The sequence below is a fragment of the Polistes fuscatus genome, unplaced genomic scaffold (genome assembly GCF_010416935.1).
Source record: "Polistes fuscatus isolate 324 unplaced genomic scaffold, CU_Pfus_HIC Scaffold27, whole genome shotgun sequence".
Lineage (NCBI taxonomy): Eukaryota > Metazoa > Arthropoda > Insecta > Hymenoptera > Vespidae > Polistes > Polistes fuscatus.
Window position 1 is genome coordinate 1,016,515 of NW_025113104.1, and position 17,857 is coordinate 1,034,371.

At 33.9% G+C, this 17,857-nt stretch overlaps 1 protein-coding gene across 3 annotated transcripts; it reads right to left on the bottom strand.

Moving 5' to 3' along the window:
* Positions 1-10,549: 10,549 nt before the first annotated feature.
* Positions 10,550-14,899, bottom strand: LOC122518925 (licodione synthase-like). Of its 3 annotated transcripts, XM_043638081.1 has the most exons (4): positions 13,628-14,899; positions 11,085-11,259; positions 10,810-10,986; positions 10,550-10,722 (listed from the first exon to the last, which is right to left on the bottom strand). In XM_043638081.1, exons 1-4 carry the CDS (start codon positions 14,627-14,629, stop codon positions 10,559-10,561), a joined length of 1,518 nt encoding a protein of 505 aa, XP_043494016.1. In that variant the 5' UTR covers positions 14,630-14,899; the 3' UTR covers positions 10,550-10,558. The 3 variants fall into 3 exon arrangements, with proteins under 3 accessions (XP_043494016.1, XP_043494014.1, XP_043494015.1); XM_043638079.1 differs by lacking the exons at positions 10,550-10,722; positions 10,810-10,986; positions 11,085-11,259 and adding an exon at positions 12,237-12,579 and having other exon boundaries at positions 12,653-14,899; XM_043638080.1 differs by lacking the exons at positions 10,550-10,722; positions 10,810-10,986; positions 11,085-11,259 and having other exon boundaries at positions 12,237-14,078; positions 14,164-14,192.
* Between the last annotated feature and the right edge of the window lie 2,958 nt (positions 14,900-17,857).

Genomic DNA, 17,857 nt, shown 5'->3' on the forward strand with positions numbered 1-17,857 from the left:
TTTGTTCCGCTGATGTAATAGTAGCGCAGGAGTGTAGTTCTCTTCTATGTTATCTCTCGCAGGTCTCGTGGTAGAATAGCATTTAAACGTGAAAGCACGCGGCTTTTATAGAAAAAGACGATGCAACGCGCGGACCAATTACCGAAAAGTTAGGTAACGTAGCTGTCGATGCATATGATTGGACTAATAGAAATGGAGGGAGTACGCGTGCTTGAAGAAAGAAAGCGCCCTGCAAGGAGCTCGCTGCGCTCCTTTGTTACACCGTAACTAAGATGTTTCTTTGTCGCGATATCTCGACACGCGTCGATACGTCTCGAAACGTCCAGATGATTCTCACTCACTCGCTTGCGTAGGATTACGCAACAGTATTTTTACATATAATAAAATATTTTTTAGTATATTTTTTTTGTCCATTGGCATAACTGTCTTTTATAGTTATAATATGTATTTATTTATTTCATTAAGTTAACGACAATGTGATAATACCAAAAAATTGTCACGTAGTTGTTAAAATATTTTCACTTCATCGAAAAGGTAAATATTGGAATGATCCGTTAAGATTTAACCAGGATCGGTTCTTGCCGGGAAATTATAACGAGAAATGTTTTCGTCCGTTCAGCTTTGGGAAAAGAGGATGTATAGGTAAAAGCATATTTTTATCCATTCTTGAATTAGTATTCTAAATAGCTGGTCAATAAAGTATTTGTTTTTTTAATATTACTTTTTTAGGTCAAATATATACTATGACCCAAATGAAGGTGATAGCCGCTAGTTTATTGAGAAAATTTACTGTTCCCATAGACGATTCAGTTTCAGTTGAAAATGTTAACCTAAAATTCAGAATAACTTTGCAACTATCACTAACTTTGCAACTTTGCTAACCATCTGAAACTATATTCTTGAGATTTAATAAGCGATAATATTTATTAATTTTGTCGATACTATTTTCCTAATAAAATAATTGTAATAATTAACTGTACAAATAAGGAATAATTTTTAAAAACTATACTTTTCCAGTTTTTATTTAGAATTTCGGTATTCGTATTCTTACCAATAAACGATGCAATATCACAAGTAGCCTGAAAAATAAACGCATTTAATTATTATTTGATACTAATAATAATAATTGATATTTGATCTTATTCATAGAAGTCAAATTATCATATAGTAATTTTTAAATTTAATATAAAGTTATTAATTTTTAGTGATAAGAGTGAGTCTTTTCTGTGCATCTTCGGATACGATTCTTATGGTCCTTCTGTTACGTTTCAACATAAAACCTTTTTTATTTCAAATTAACTATACTAAATCAAAAAAGAAAAAAAAGAAAGTACAAATTTCCTAGTAACGAATACGTATATACACATAGTTTTGTCCAAAAACAAAAGAGTTTTTAGCAACTGACTACCCTCGAAATGCAGAAGTGAAAATTCAGTCACGCGACATAATGCTATGAAGGGATGTTCTTAACATTTAACCTTAAACTATAGGTTAATTTGATCATTCTCAAGCTTTCTTGAAACTTTAACATTGTTTTGTCCAAAGTCATTTTTTTTTATCTGCCTCTCTCGATCTTTCCTCATCAAATAGTCACGTAACCAAGAATAGGTTTATTAATAAAACTAAAAACCAAATAAAAAAACAGGGGTGTGTGTATTTATGTACGCAAGGAAAAAGTTATACTCCTATGGCGAAACAAAATATAATAACAAATAATTGTATTTTAAAAATTAAATAAAACACTCAGTATTCAATGTTAATACAAAAAGTATAAAAAATTAAAAGTTTTAATTAAGCAGACAGCAAACATATTTAAAATTTAAAATACTCATATTAAAAGTATAATTTTAAAAATCGTTAAAAACGCACGTGTTTCAAATTCTCCTATCTAAATACGCACTTATTTTAAATTAAAATTTTTCTTAAGTTTGGAAATCCGCCTAGTTAATATCTAGCTTGTCTCGAGCCTAGCCAAAAGAGGAGGGTTCGAGGGAGTGGGTAGCAACTTACCCTTGGTAAAAAATACAAAGCGTTCTTAGAAGAAAGAAAAATGCAGCCTCGAATAGGACGGAAAATACTGATGACGACATGGCACGGAAAAAACGAATATACAAGAAATAGAAAATAAAAACGTTTAGAATAGGATGCTGGAATGTAACTTCCATAAACAATAATAACCAGTAAGTACTAGGGAAAATAGAAAAACGCAGACTTTATATCTGTGCTCTTCCCAAAACCAAAAAAAAAGACAAGTAACACCTTAGATATGGAAAGTACATCCTGTTCAATAGGGAAAAAAACAAAAATGAAAGCCACCTAAGGAGTGTGCCTACTGATACACGAGAGATACGAACATAACGCATTAGAGTCCAAATACATCAGTGACAGGATACTACAGGTAACGCTACAGCTCCAAAAGAAGACACCGACATACATAATTAGTGTATATGCTCCTGATTTTACCAAACCACAAAAAGAGAAAAGGGAATTCTATGAACTGATGCAGACGCACCTAGGCAACATATCTAGGCAAGACGAGACTGTAATACACGAGGACTTTAATGCAAGGATCGGTAATAAGGTAATAAACGGGATTATAAAAATCGTTTCAACGAGGACACCTTGAATGACAACAAGGAGAGGCTTACTAACTTCTGTGCTACGAACGAACTAAGCATTAACAACACATTTTACCCCCATAAACCGCAACACAAATTAACCTACGAAAACACGAGAAGACAGAAATCGATAATAGACTACATATTAACAAATAGTGTGAGGTTGTACGGTCGTGCTGGTTCTCACTTCCGTACGGTGCAAGCTCTCGTGCACGAGCGTTCTCACTTTACTGTAAAAAGGACCGTTATCCTTTTCCACTTCCACGTTGTAAGGATGGAAGGAATTGATCCAGAAATAACACACTTCCAATGTAAAGAATTGAAGATATATATTTAATACTCGTTGTACAACAGATCAGTGTAGCGCTTGGACCCTGTATCACTATCTGCCCGAATTTCGTTGTTTATTACTAACAGTAACTTCTCATTTTTACTGCTAGCTGAAGTTATTTGATAGATTGACTTATGTGCGGATCACCTTTGCGTAATTCCGCCTAACGAGTATGGACAACTGAAGAAACTAACTTGGGACATAGCGGTTTTGCCCTGTTACTTCTAAGTTATGTCCCACCAAGGGCACCGTTGTGACCTTGGAGTGGGAGTAGCCGACCAACTCTCTCCAAGTTCTAGAAAATAAGATAGGATACCGAACGCGATCGCTAGGTATCTATTGATAATCTTCTGTTTGTCGACGAAGGAAAACCCCGTGATCCTAAATAAATATTCTCTAATTACTGTATGTCACATTACGCCGAACCGAGCAGCCTACAGACGAGATAGAAATTATTTGTATAGGAATTCTATGGGAATAAAGAATTCTATAGGAAAAAACCTAAATAAATAAGTAATATAATCTAAAGAAAAAACCTAAATAAATAAAATAATATAATAAAATAAAATTCTAAGATATTCGGTCTCCTCAAAAGAAAGGGTCTCATGGTCGTTCCCCCCTTAGGTAAACAAATGTAATTTTAAACGGGTAAAATTCCGATAGCTTTGAAAGATACTCTCTCGCTAAGGCGTTACAGGCGTTAAAAGAAAGAAATAGCGATGACCAATAGGGAATCTGTGATTTCATAAGAAACGCCCTGTAGGAAAAGGAGAGTCCTTCCTCTGCCACTATATGCGGGGTATAAGAGACGGACCCCAGACCGGAATAAGGGCTTATTATTAGAAGTTGTACACGGCTTATTATTAGAAGTATATACACGGAGTAATATTGAAAGTTATATAGGCTTATTTAGAGAGCCACATAAAGTGTGATATACGGATAGATGCATAAAAGTACGAATAATTTATAATAAGCCTGAAGTCAGTAAATGTTTAAGTTTTAAGTGCGACGATATATATATAAAGGGAGTTTTCTACTTGTATTCTGTTCTATTTTCTTGTGTTTTGTTAAAATATATGATCCATATTTTGTACTACTTCGTCAAAACTATTATTCACCCCGACCTTTAATCGAACACTGTAGATTCTTTTGTCTGGTATCTTTATCTCTATGAATATGTTCAGAGTTTTCCTTCGCGCTAAATTCCTTTAAGTGTTCCGACAATGAGGGAACATCTCCTTCGTAGAGATTTCATGTGAATTATCATGCGAACAGAATTCAACCACAGTTACAAGGAATAAGCAAAACATGAATTTGTTAAAAGGTAAAAAAAAAAATAATAATCTTGTTTCTAACACGATCGTCGCCACGTCACCCAGATCTGGGTGAAGGGTATGCTTCCGAGGGGGCCCCGTCACCCAAACATGGGTTACGCTCTTCTTATTCAAGTTAATACGACTTTTAGGTGGATTTTTAAAACGAATTTAATGGAATCAGTATTGAAATATAAATATAGGATATACAACATAAAAATACTACAAATATACATATTATACTATACTTTTTACTAATTTATATAAGATAACATATTGCATTATACTATCTCGTATGGTGTGCGTTGAAACATTGTAAACATATTTGTGGTGAATTCGGACACTTGGAACAATAGGTCGTAGTTTTTTTTACTAAATAATAGGTCTACCGGAAAGTTCTAGCCATTTTTAAACTGTAACAAAAGGAAAAAAATTTTTTAGAAAGCAACAAAAGGTAGACTTGATAACGAAAAATCAAAAGGAAAATTATCGAAGTATCGAATGAATATCAAAGTATCGAATGGAATATTATGAATGTTATGAATGGAAAACGATACTCGAGTGCCTACTCGAGTTACATCATGCTATTTCCCGCTTATCACTCTGTTTATGTTTCGGCGCTCCGACAGTCGAATTTGGGCCTCGGGAGAAACTCATTGCAATCGCGCTTGGCGACGAACGTGCTAAAAGATATAAATATTATAATTCTCTTGAAAAATATTTATTCAAAGCATTAGAACACTTATTATTTCCGCATAGGTTATCAATCATTTTGCTGAAAGAGAAAAAGCATTATTTTCATCAACAATAAGAATAAGCCAACGGCATTGAAATCATGAAAGATTTTGGAAGAGAACATCTTCTTTTTATTCACACTGAGAAGATACCATGTGCATTTATATTCTATCAAAAGAATAAAGGAAATAATGTGGGCATCTTAGCTATTTATAAATTATTTTCTAATATAATTCTTATTAAATAATAATCCCTTGTAGCTTTTTGACCAGTGTCAATATACATTTAAATTTCTGTTTCAGTTTTCGAGATTTTTGAAACTAATACAGAAAAGTGTAATGCCTATTACTATGGTTACAAAAATGTATCTACTAGAATATATCCATCACAAACAAACGCGGAACGTTGTAAGGAGTATAGGCTGCGAAAAAAAATGTTCTGTTACGCCAAAGAAACGTATCTTCTTACGTGCGTACATTAATCCAAACACCAGCTTTTTTTTATTTATTAACACCATACATCTTTACATATTGTCCGTAGAAATTTGGTAAATTATTATATAAGTGAAAAAGACAGCACGTGGACGGTTTCTGTAATGAGATAGCGTCGCTATTCTCATTTATTTTATTTAGATTTAATTTTTTACTAGATCTTTTGGGTGAATTATTTTGATAATTTCAATTCTTCATTTCTGCCTTCAATTCTTCATTTGTATCTGCAGGGTGTCTTGGAAATTTTATCTTCTATCGTAGGAATATTTTGGTCCTTTCCTATCTCTTCGTTACGGACGTACCATGGAGAATTCATGATTGTGCGCGGCTATGGATTGTTTAGTTTCGAGATTGGCAATGTGACTTTTCGCTTCTATACCCCATAGCGGTAATCCATTTGTCCAGATTTGTTTTATTATAGTTTTGTAGATTTAATAAAAATTCAAATGTGCGGTTAAATCAAGAACACTTTTAATCAAAATCTCTTGGGTTACAAAGATTACATGTGTTGAAATAGTTTTTTCTTGTTCATTTTTTGAGTTTTCCATTAACTAATTGTTATTCTTCCTCTAAAAAAATTTTATATATATATACGTTTCCTGGATATTATTAATTCTGAATTCTTCTTACCATCAAAATTAATTCCTGTGAAAGTTTCCTATGCGTGCAATACTAACAATAAGAAACATTATCTCAAGTATTGCTATGTTATGAGATTAATGATTCGTATAATTCTTTAAAAAGAATATTAAATAAAATGTACAATAAAATATTACTTTTAGTTGAATGTTTTCGAATGCTATAAATTGTTAATTTTCTGTATTATTTAAATACTTTAATGCTGTATTAAGAATTTTCGAAAAGTATTTCTAGCCAAACTATATTATATGGAAGTATATTACTACTTACGTCTATTAAACATATTTATAAGATCTTGAAAAAATTTTATAATCCAACAAGTATTAAATTTTCTTGAATTTAAAAGAATTAACTATCTATAATCGTTTAACTTATCGTTCATACGAAAAAATTTTTCTTATATAAAAACAATTTTAAATCACAGGTCATCGGAAGCCCTGGGAAAGACTTCTTTTATATAATAATGAATTGATAATGCAGCATAATCCATAGTAGACGCATTGGAATTGCAGAACTAAATGGAATAATTAACAATTTCAAATAGACTTATTTGATTGTTTATATAAACAACGGTTTCAATGAATAGCTTTATTTGGCTTAGGAATTAGTAGATAGCAGTTTTTCTCGTGTGCATACATTTAGCATACATGAGATTAGAAGGATTAGAAGATAGTGCAGCTGTCATCTCTAGAGTATCAGGAAAATTTCAAAAGAGTGACAATATTAACAATTTAAAGTCGAATCTAATGAATGGCAAAGATAGCGTGTCTCTAGATAATACAAGGCAGAAATTCGGAAAGAATATAGGTTAAATTATATTTCATACAGAAATTTATTATATTGCAGTACGTTATTTTTGAGTAAATTGAATTATTATTTTTTAGATAATTCGTCTAAAGTACCATCGCGTTTAGGAAGAGTTTCTAATTTTTCTTGATTCGATAAATTTTTTTTTTTGAATTAATGCAATACAGACACTATTAATTCTTCGAGCAGCGTATTTTTTGACACCGTTCAGTCAGTGAGAATCGAACCCGAAGATGCAGAGAAAAGACTAACTCTTATCACTCAAAACTAATAAATTTATATTAAATTTAAAAATAACTATATGATAATTTGATTTCTACAAATAAAATTAAATATCCTCATTATACTCAACTTATATGGATAAAAGCAACTTGAGTGTCTTTCGAGTTATTTTGTCTTCTTCTTCTTCATTCTTTAGTTTAGGCAAGTTGCCTGTTTCGTAACGACGTTTTTCTGCCTATTGCACTGTTAAATGGTCGCACTATCGTTTTCATGTGCGCCCCGTGCTTCTGCAGCCAACCGGTGACTTATCACGTGCAATTCTGACAATTCTTCCGTTGTCCATTCTGTTAATGTGTTCGTTCCATTCTTTTTTTTTTTTGTATCCATTCGTTAATGTTCTCTACTTTGCATGTTCTTCTTATATCTTCACTTCTCTCTCGGTCCAGTAGTGTTTTTCCAACTATTCTGCGAAGAACTCTCATTTCGGTTGTCTCTAGTAACTGTTTCGTTTTCGCTGTGTCTGGTCGAGTTTCTGCGGTATATGACATAATAGGTCTTACCGTTGCCTTGTAGATTTTTGCTTTGGTCTCTATGTCCATGTTTTTGTTTCGCCATATTGTGTCATTCAAACAACCCGCTATTCTGGATGCCTTCATTGTCTGTTCTCTTACCTCTGCTTCAACATCACCATATCCTGAGATTTCTATTCCTAGGTACTTAAATCTCATTTCCTGCTGAATAACCTTCCCTTCAATTTCCAGTTTGCATCTTAACGGTGTCTTTGATGTTGTCATGCATTTAGTTTTCTGGGCCGATATTTTCATATTGAATGATTTGGCTATGCAGTTAAATCGGTGTAGTAGACGTTGTAGATCATCCTCATTTTCGGCCACTAATACAGCGTCATCAGCATAGCATAAGATGGTTATTTCTTCGTTGCCCATTTTATATCCTTTTAGCAGTCTTACGTTTCTTATTATTTCGTCCATAATGATGTTAAAAAGCAGGGGACTTAAGGAATCCCCTTGTCGGATACCACGACCTGCATCAATCGGTTCAGTCAAGGCACCATTTATCTTTGCTTGGATCTTATTGTTTCTGTAGATGTTCTCTATGGTCTTGATAAAATTATTCGGAATTTGTCGGTTATAGAGGAGGTGTATAACATCCTTTAACTGCACACGGTCGAATCACGGCCTTTTCCAAATCAATGAAACACACATATGCTGGTCTGTTGTATTCAATTGATTTTTCTATTATCTTTCTTATGATGAAAATCGCGTCTGTGCACGATCTGCCTGATCTGAATCCCTGTTGTTCGTCTTCTAGATTCGTTAAGCTTTTAATTTTGTTCGTTATAACCTTTGTTGTTAGTTTCAATGAAGTGTTTAAAAGATTTATTCCCCTGTAATTTGTAGGTAGGTTTTTGTCTCCTTTTTTAAACATAACTATAGTTGTGCTAGTTCGCCATTCGTCAGGTATTTTGTGTTGGCATAGTATTTTTTGGATTAGGAATGTTTATTGTTGTGTGAGACGTTGGCCACCATATTTTAGTAACTCGTTTGGGATGCCATCTTGCCCTGAGCTCTTCCTATTCTTTAGTTTTCGAATAGCTGTTTCTACATCACTGGACTCAATTTGTATGTCGCTTTTAGTTATTATTTCTGGCGTATTTAGTTCCGCTTGAGGTTCTTCTGGTTTATAGAGTACTTTTAGATAGTTAATCCAAGTTTCTCTTGTGATCTGATTTGTTTCGATCATTTCGTTGACCTCCTTTCTTTGATTTTTAATAAATCGCCAGATTTGTTTTTGGAGTCCATAGAAGTCACTCTCCATTCTCTTCGAAAAAATCTCCCAATAATGTTGCTTTGTTTGCCTTACTAATGTCGCTGTTTGATTCCAGATTCGTCTATACATTTCGTATGATTCAGTTGTTCGTAATGTCCTATAGTTAAGGTATGCTATTTTCTTTTTTTGCATATTTCCTTAATCTCTGGGCGGAACCAAGGAGTTTTGATCATTCTAGCCCGGTTTTTTACAGTTCGTGTTCCCAGGGTCTCATATGCAGTTTCTAAAATGTTGGTTCTTAGTGTCTTTCAGGCTGTGTTTATATCTTCTTCTTTTATTGGGTTTTTTTCGATTTTTTCTTTCAACCTGTTCTCGTATAGTTGTTTAGTTGATAAGTTCCATAGTTACTCGATGTTTATTTTTGGTTCTTGGGTTGCTCGGGCAAGGTTGCTTTGGGGTTTAAACTTCATTCTTATTTTTGCTAGTAGCAGGGTATGATCGCTTCCTACATTCGCGGAATTTAACGTCCTGATATCTAGTATTTGGTGTGGTTGGACGTATCTATTGGTAACAATGTAATCAATTGTGGACCTGAAGCCTCTGGTGTTACTGTATGTGAGTTTGTATTGATCTTTGTAGTTATAGAATGTATTGTTAATCCTAAGCTCGTTAAATGTGCATAATTGTGTCATAAGTTCTCCATTATCATTTAACACATTTTCGTTGAACCTTTGTTTAATTCCAAGTATTATTTCATTTCCGATGCGGGCGTTAAAATCTCCAAGGATTATTATTTGTTGGTTATTTTGTAATGATCCGACTGTATTTTGTAGCTGTTCGTAGAAGGCTTCTCTTTCTTCTTTTGGTTTGTTATCTTCGGGTTCATAAATTGACATTATATTTAATTTTTGGTCATCTGTTTTCATTTTTACCACTAATATTCGTGAAGATATGTAATCACACTCTTGTATGTTGTTTTTATATTTCTTGGATACTGCGATGGCTACCCCTTCTTTTGCCCTGATTTGTTTTTCTACACCACTATAGATCACTAAGTAGTCGTCGTATTGCATTTGTCCTTTGCCTTTCTTTTTGGTTTCTTGTAAGGCGCATATATCAATTTTATTATCTTTCAATTCTTTTAGGGTTTCTTGATCTTTATTATTGAATGATTTGATTTCCAGGTAGCTAGACGCATTATGTGTTCTTTTTTCCAGTTCTTTGTCCTTTTTCTTGCTTGGTTCGTCATCTGTGAATCCGTCCTATTCCGAGGCAATATTTCGTTTCTGTGAGCAAACTTTTATTTTTTTACGTTGGGTAGGGAGCTAGCCTGATCCAACAACCTTTCTCCTTTTCCCGGCCTTAGGACCGGCAACATGATCGCTGATCTCGATCATGCAGGCGGAGTTATTTTGTAAAATACTTAATTAATAGTTTAATGTGTTTATTTTTCAGTCTATTTGTGATATTGTATCCTCTATTCCTAAGAATACGAATAACGATATTCTAAATGAAAACTGGAAAGGTATAGTTTTTAAAAATTACTTTTTATTTGTACAGTAAATTATTACAATTATTTTATTAAAAAAAAAGTATCGACAAAAATTATAAATATTATCGCTTGGTAAATCTCAAAAATATAGTTTCAGCTGGTTGCAAAGTTATTCCGAATTTTAGGTCAATATTTTCAACGGAAACTGGGTCGTCTATTCGAACAGTAAATTTCCTCAATAGAGTAGCAGCTATTACCTTCATTTGAATCATAGCAAATATTTGACCTAAAACAGTAATATTAGAAAGGCATGTACTTTGCTGATCAACTATTTAGAATAATATTTCAAGAATGCATAAAAATGCGTTTTTACCTATGCATCCTCTTTTCCCGAAGCTGAACGGGATGAAACATTTCGAGTTAAAATTTCCCGGCAAGAACCGATCCGGGTTAAATCTTAAAGGATCATTCCAATATTTATCTTTTCGATGAAGTGTAAATATTGAAATAACTAAGTTACAATTTTTTGGTATTACCACATTGTCGTTCACTTAATAAAATAAATAAATACATATTATTACTACATAAGACAGTAATGTCAATGGAAAGAAAATATAGAAAAAAATATCTTATTATATGTATAAATACCTTTTGTATCTCTAGACAGTGTGCGCGCAATTAATGAACAAACAGGAAATAGACGTAAAGTTTCCTTAATAACTCGTTCTAAATATTTCATTTTCTTAGTATCTTCCATTGTAATAGAAACGTCTTTCGTATCGCTTGAGCCGTACAAATCGTATAACTCTTCGTACACTTGATTCTAGAATCAAAAAAGCCGAATACATAATAAAGGAGTGTTTTATATAAAAATATATATGATTTTTAAAGATAATGACAAATAAGGTACTGCTTAAAAGCTATCTGTGCGTACTTGAATGTCCGGAAACGTGGCCAGCATTAAAAATAAAAATGAAAGTGTATTAGTGGCAGTATCGCTTCCCTAAAAAATAATACATATCGTTTTCTACTTTTAATGGATAAAAAGAAATTTCATCTAATCTGAAATAAATTCATCTTACTGTTAAAACCATTGTATTTATTTCATCGCGAATATCTGCCTCCGAATATTCTCCGGTCTCGTAAAATGATTTGAAAATGGTGTCTAGAAATGAACTGGTATCTTTTCCTTTAATTACAGAAGAGCATAATTATATATTATTGTAAGATTTACGTATAGTGATGAGATATATTTATAATGGTAACAAATAGTAAAGTATTTATTTATTAAAAATAAATACTTAACAAGGTATAATGTTTGTAAGAAATAAAGTAGTAAGTATCTATAATCTAATGATCTAATGCTAACAATAAGTGTAACTCTCTATGTCCGAAAACAACCGCAAGGAACACCCGAACCCGACTCGTCGTCGCCTATCGTAATCCTTCGCCGTTCCCCGTTGTCTTCCGTACCCTCCGTTACACTTATCACTCGTCAATTATTATTGAACTCACAGAAAAACGCACAGCCCGCCGAACGCTCGTCTCTTCCGTCGCCTATTTATACCCAACATCCCTTCCATCGTCTCCCGTTGTTTCCCGTCATCTCCCTGGAAACTTCCCGATCATTTCATACCACGCGCAAAGGCTTTTCCGGCATATCACATTATCGAGAACGTTCGGGAGACTTCGATGTAGCTATGCAAAGGCGACAAGTCCAGATGATGTAACCTTAAACCTAAACTAACATTCTTATCTAACGCTCTTTCTCTGTCTCGACCGGATGCATTCTTTCATTTCTTTCAATCACTCTCACACTCATACTATTACACACATTCATATCTATACTTCTTAAACAATTCAAAACCCCACACTCGGCCGTTCTGACAAAATATATCTGTCCTCAGATATGCCACTAATCATACCACCACCATTAAAAATTTTTACATCTTTTCGAATCCATGGTTCGACGACACAAAGTAACAACCAGGAATCTTCTTAGTGTTAGGGATAGCCCCACGGTCAATCTCATCCAACCAAGCTTTCCATTTATCGCAATTCCGCACCACTTTCTCCGCGATGTTACGTATTCCCTCGAAACAATAATCCCTTTTTCGCATGGTGAGTGTGAACGCACGACAATCTGTAACTATCTTAAAATCTATTTCTAATAGATACACTCTAAATTTTCGCAATGACTTAATAATCGCAAGTACCTCTAACTCATAACTAGGATATTTTTCTTCGGCCGTAGTAGTCTTTCCACTCGCATAATATACCGGATGAAACATATCGTCGGTATCGTCACGCTGCATCAAGATCACTCCGCATCCCTTACCAGACGCATCCGTATAAAGCCCTGTTTCAGCGTTCACCCTGTACAGTCGCAGTACCGGTTTACTACACAATATCTCTTTAATTTTCTTGAAAGATTCTTCCTCTGCTCGCCCGAACTTAAATTCTATTTCTTTTCTCAGCAGATCAAACAACGGTCTCGCAATAACCGAATACCGTGGCACAAACTTTCGAAAATACCCCGTTGGTCCGAAAAAACTTTGTACGCCCCTGCGATTAGTATCTACCTCGTCCCTTTCTTTTGGCAATAACCCTCTCAGACACGCATACACAGGTTCTTCGTCTTTTAAAACAATATTCTTTTCCAGACCTGTTTCGCGGACTTCTTCTGGTCGATAATTCGTTATTAAAGTTTCTATTTTTCCCCTATGCCTTTCGTTTGCAACATAAGATAGATCTATTTCGTTACGTTCGTTAATTACATCCATTTTAAAAATTTCGTGCACATCATCGTTCGTCACCGGACTTTCCTTCGTATCGCGGATGGAGACTAAACCCGCGTCAATTACTACGCTTACCTTTCTCAAAAAAACGTTACCGATAAGCAAATCATAACCCAATAGAGCACCAGAAACTACATGCAATCTAATCGGATACACCATCTTATCAATAGTGACCGTCGCTTCTATTTCGCCATACGTACTATTTAGGTCAGAACCCACGCCTCGAAATCGCAAAATTTCCTTACCCAATTTGGGTGCGCCGATCTTAAAATATTGGTCCGCTGTAATTAGACTAAGATCGCTACCTGTATCTATCAACGCTGTAACACTACTGTCTCCTAATTGCACTTCTTTAACACACTTTTCTTCGGCTTCTTTACTCACACTACACACCTGCTTCGGCGTCTCCTGCGGCTTGATGTTCTTCTGACAATCTTTTGATACATGGCCGAATTCATCGCACCGACAGCATTTCACGCTCTTGGTCCTAAATGGACACTCTCGTCTCCGATGACCCGACTCTCCACAGTTGCAACAGCATCCACCGCCGATCCTCGTAGATGATCCACGTGGTAGTTCCTCCGTTTCCTTGCTCTTATGCACCTTCGGCGTCTTCGATTTTTTCCGCAGCTCTTCTTTCATTGCCTCATAGAACGTAAACTTCTGTTTCAGCTCGCTAATCGTCGTTGCCCCGTATAAGATCATTTTACTAAATGGCTCATCTTCTATACCATCCACAATGTACTGTATTGTACTTGTCCTGTCCAGTCCTCCTTGAGCAGCAATTTCGCACACAGTGTAGATGTATTCTTGATAGGACTCTCCAGCTTTCTTCGTTCGTTTCCTAAGTAACTCGTGGACCTTATATGCACTTGTCACTTCCGCAAATTCGTTCAACAATGCCTTCTTAAGCTGTTTCCACGACTTACCACATTTCTCGTACCGCACGAACGATCTCGCCGATCCTCGCAATAGCCGTCTACAATATATAATTTTCCGAGTACTGTCCCATTGGCATACTTCTGCCATATCTTCGAAGTCTCTCATCCAACGCTTAACACTAAGCGTATCGTCGCCACTAAATGTTTGGAGCGACTCTTCCACATTTTTGAAAGTTAGCATCTGCATTGCCTTCGTAGAAATTTCATCCACACTACTTTCCGCTTCTTCCTCTTCGGAATCATCGTCATCATCGTCACCATCGTTTTGCCGCAGCCTCTTTTCCCTAGCTGCTCGCAGGCGTTCCGCAAGTTCTTTCTTCTTACCCGTCGACCGTAAGCCCATCTCCCCTAATTTTGCCCTCAAGTCCAGATACCTCATTTCACTAATATCTGGTTCAACCGCCACAATTGTCATATTTGCCAGATCTTCTTGAGATGACCTTTCTGACTCCATGATGAACTTACTCACTTTCCCTCCTTAGACTTATAGATACTCACAAGCTCGTTACTTCGATTCTATCCTGGCTGAGCCCCAAAATGTAAGATTTACGTATAGATGAGATATATATATTTAATGGTAATAGTAAAGTAGTATTTATTAGTAAATACTAATAAGGTATAATGTTTGTACGAAATAAAATGGTAAGTATCTATAATCTAATGATCTAATGCTAACAATAAGTGCTAAGTGTAACTCCCTAGATCCGAAGACAACCGCAAGGAACACCCGAACCCGACTCGTCGTCGCCTATCGTAATCCTTCGCCGTTCCCCGTTGTCTTCCGTACCCTCCGTTACACTTATCACTCGTCAATTATTATTGAACTCACAGAAAAACGCACAGCCCGCCGAACGCTCGTCTCTTCCGTCGCCTATTTATACCCAACATCCCTTCCATCGTCTCCCGTTGTTTCCCGTCATCTCCCAGGAAACTTCCCGATCATTCCATACCACGCGCAAAGGCTTTTCCGGCATATCACATTATCGAGAACGTTCGGGAGACTTCGATGTAGCTATGCAAAGGCGACAAGTTCAGATGATGTAACCTTAAACCTAAACTAACATTCTTATCTAACGCTCTTTCTTTGTCTCGACCGGATGCATTCTTTCATTTCTTTCAATCACTCTCACACTCATACCATTACACACATTCATATCTATACTTCTTAAACAATTCAAAACCCCACATTATTTATAATTATTATAAAAGGAATTTTTCTATAAATACATTATTAAAAGAATATTTTTTCAAATGGTTATTTTTACTTGAATATGGACCTTTTCCTTCCTGGGTAAAGTTTTCCTTGTGCATTGACTCCTTCTTTTTCTTTATAATCTTGACAAAAATGAAAGTTATATAATTAAATATGATTTTATTTAATTTTAAATAAGAATATTTGGTTAATATTAGACAATTGAAAATACAAATTTTTTTTTCATTTTTACCTCGCTTGTGATATTATTCAGGATTGAAAAATGTTCTTTTAGCCATTTTCCCATAGATGAATTCTTAAATATAATATTTGGATGTAACCAGAATTTCAGTACTCTTTGTATAGTTATTTCATTCCCTCTAAATTAAAATAAAATTCACAATAAGAAGACAAATATGCAATAATAGTATATTACAATACTAATAAAAATATATTTTACTAATTATTACTTCGACATATATTCACCAAGTTCACAATCCGGATTGCTTTGCAAATTTAAATCACTTTCCAATAGGCTTTCTGTCAGTATAAAAAAAAATTGTTTTTAGAAAATTTTAATGGTTCCATACATATTTTTTAAACTTTTCAAAATATCAAAATCTCACCTAATATTATGTCTAAAGTACAAAGATGTACGTAATGCAAGAAATCAATGTTTTTTCCGTTAGTGGTTTCTAAAATGTTATTTAGTCTGTTTGAATTTTTTACCATTGAGTCCACATAAGAAGAAACAATTTTTTCTTTGAATACTGGATTTAAGATTTTTCGATGAATCTCCCATATAGATGCTTTGAATTAGAAAATATTTCTTACTTTAATATTTTATAATGTTTTTTTTCCCTATATATTTATAATTTAAAAAAGAAACAAAGAGAAATCCTTATATATACATGTCTGAGTGTGTGGACATTATATGCAATCATAAACAAAGAAGACTATTTTTACCAGCAATCCTCTGGAAGACATACTTAAAAAATACTGTATTGTAATTTTATATAAATATTTGTTTGTATTAATAAAGAAGGAAGCACGTGTGAACTTATAGTTTACCTGGTGCAGTAACCAATCCATGACCAAAAGAAAATTTCATAAAGTCATATGCAGAACTTTTTTCATAACCGTTAGAACTTTTTGATAGAAACTAAAACGAAAGCAAAAAATTGATGTAAAAAAATGCCGAAATAAGAGAAAATCTAATTTATAACGTTTTATAACCGTTTTTAAACCGTTTATAACGAAGTGCAGTAAATTAGAAAAGTCTTACCTCAATACTTTCAGGATCATCGAAAATTAGGACTAATTTAGGGCCTAACCACAATTTCCACGGCGAAGAATAGTTTTCAGATAATTTTATTAATTTATGAGTTATTTCTAATAGTAAGACAAATTCATTCAATAGAGATCGCATAAGTATGGACATTATAAAAATAGAATAAAAGTTTACCTTTTAAATCACCAAGAAATATATTCAGGTTTCCAATGAAAGGGTAAGCTTTAGGTCCCGAAAATTTTTTTACCATGTTATACTCACGAAATCTTTTTATTATATATTTCAGAACATAGAATAACATTATTATTATTGCTGTTGAAACACCAACTTTATTTATATACCACATGTTTAGTTAAACAAATACAAAATTATAAAACGAGAAAAAATAGTTTTTAAAATACTGCTGGGCCCTCTTTTGTAAGCCAAGAAGTGATATTAAGTTTACACTCCGCAGCGACTCCTTGTATATTTCGTGACCTTACAGAAACTAGGAAAGAATCATCAAACAGGGAACATATTTAAGCAAGACCGAGATCATATTTTTTTCAGGTGTGAATGATAATTTCATCACGCGTGTAAAAAATTAGATAAAAAGCTGTATTTTATCAATACATTTATTCCGTGCGTAATAATATTTATTTGCATAGTCTTAATTTATGTAGTTTTTTACATTGGAAGAAGTTAATCGATGTTATGAACATAATTTCTTCTTAAAGAAATTTTTTTTTTCCCTTCCCTCTGTTTGATCTTGTATTATGTTAATAAGTAATTACTAGATAAACGAGATACATTAAGAGGGAAGGAATAAGTGTTTCGAATAAAGGTCAAATTGAAATGACTTTTTTTTGTATTATTATATAAGCGTTTCGATTAGTTATAATTATTCAAGATAAAATAAACAGCTTTTCTTAGATTCAGATTCAATGGTTAGCAAAATGCATGTAGTTTACAAAAATTGAAATTTCGATTAGTCAATCTCTAATACCTAGGCAACCATTTAGCCACCTAGGCTACCATTAGGCGGAAATTAACTAATAGACCAGTCAAAAAGAGCAAAACGTCGAAAAACCATTACAATAGATCAAATAATAAAATTGCTACTTCAAAAATGGTCAGATTTGCTCTTTTTGACTGGCCTATTAGTTAATTTCCGCCTAATGTATAGTAGGTATTAGAGATTGACTGAACGAAATTTCGAT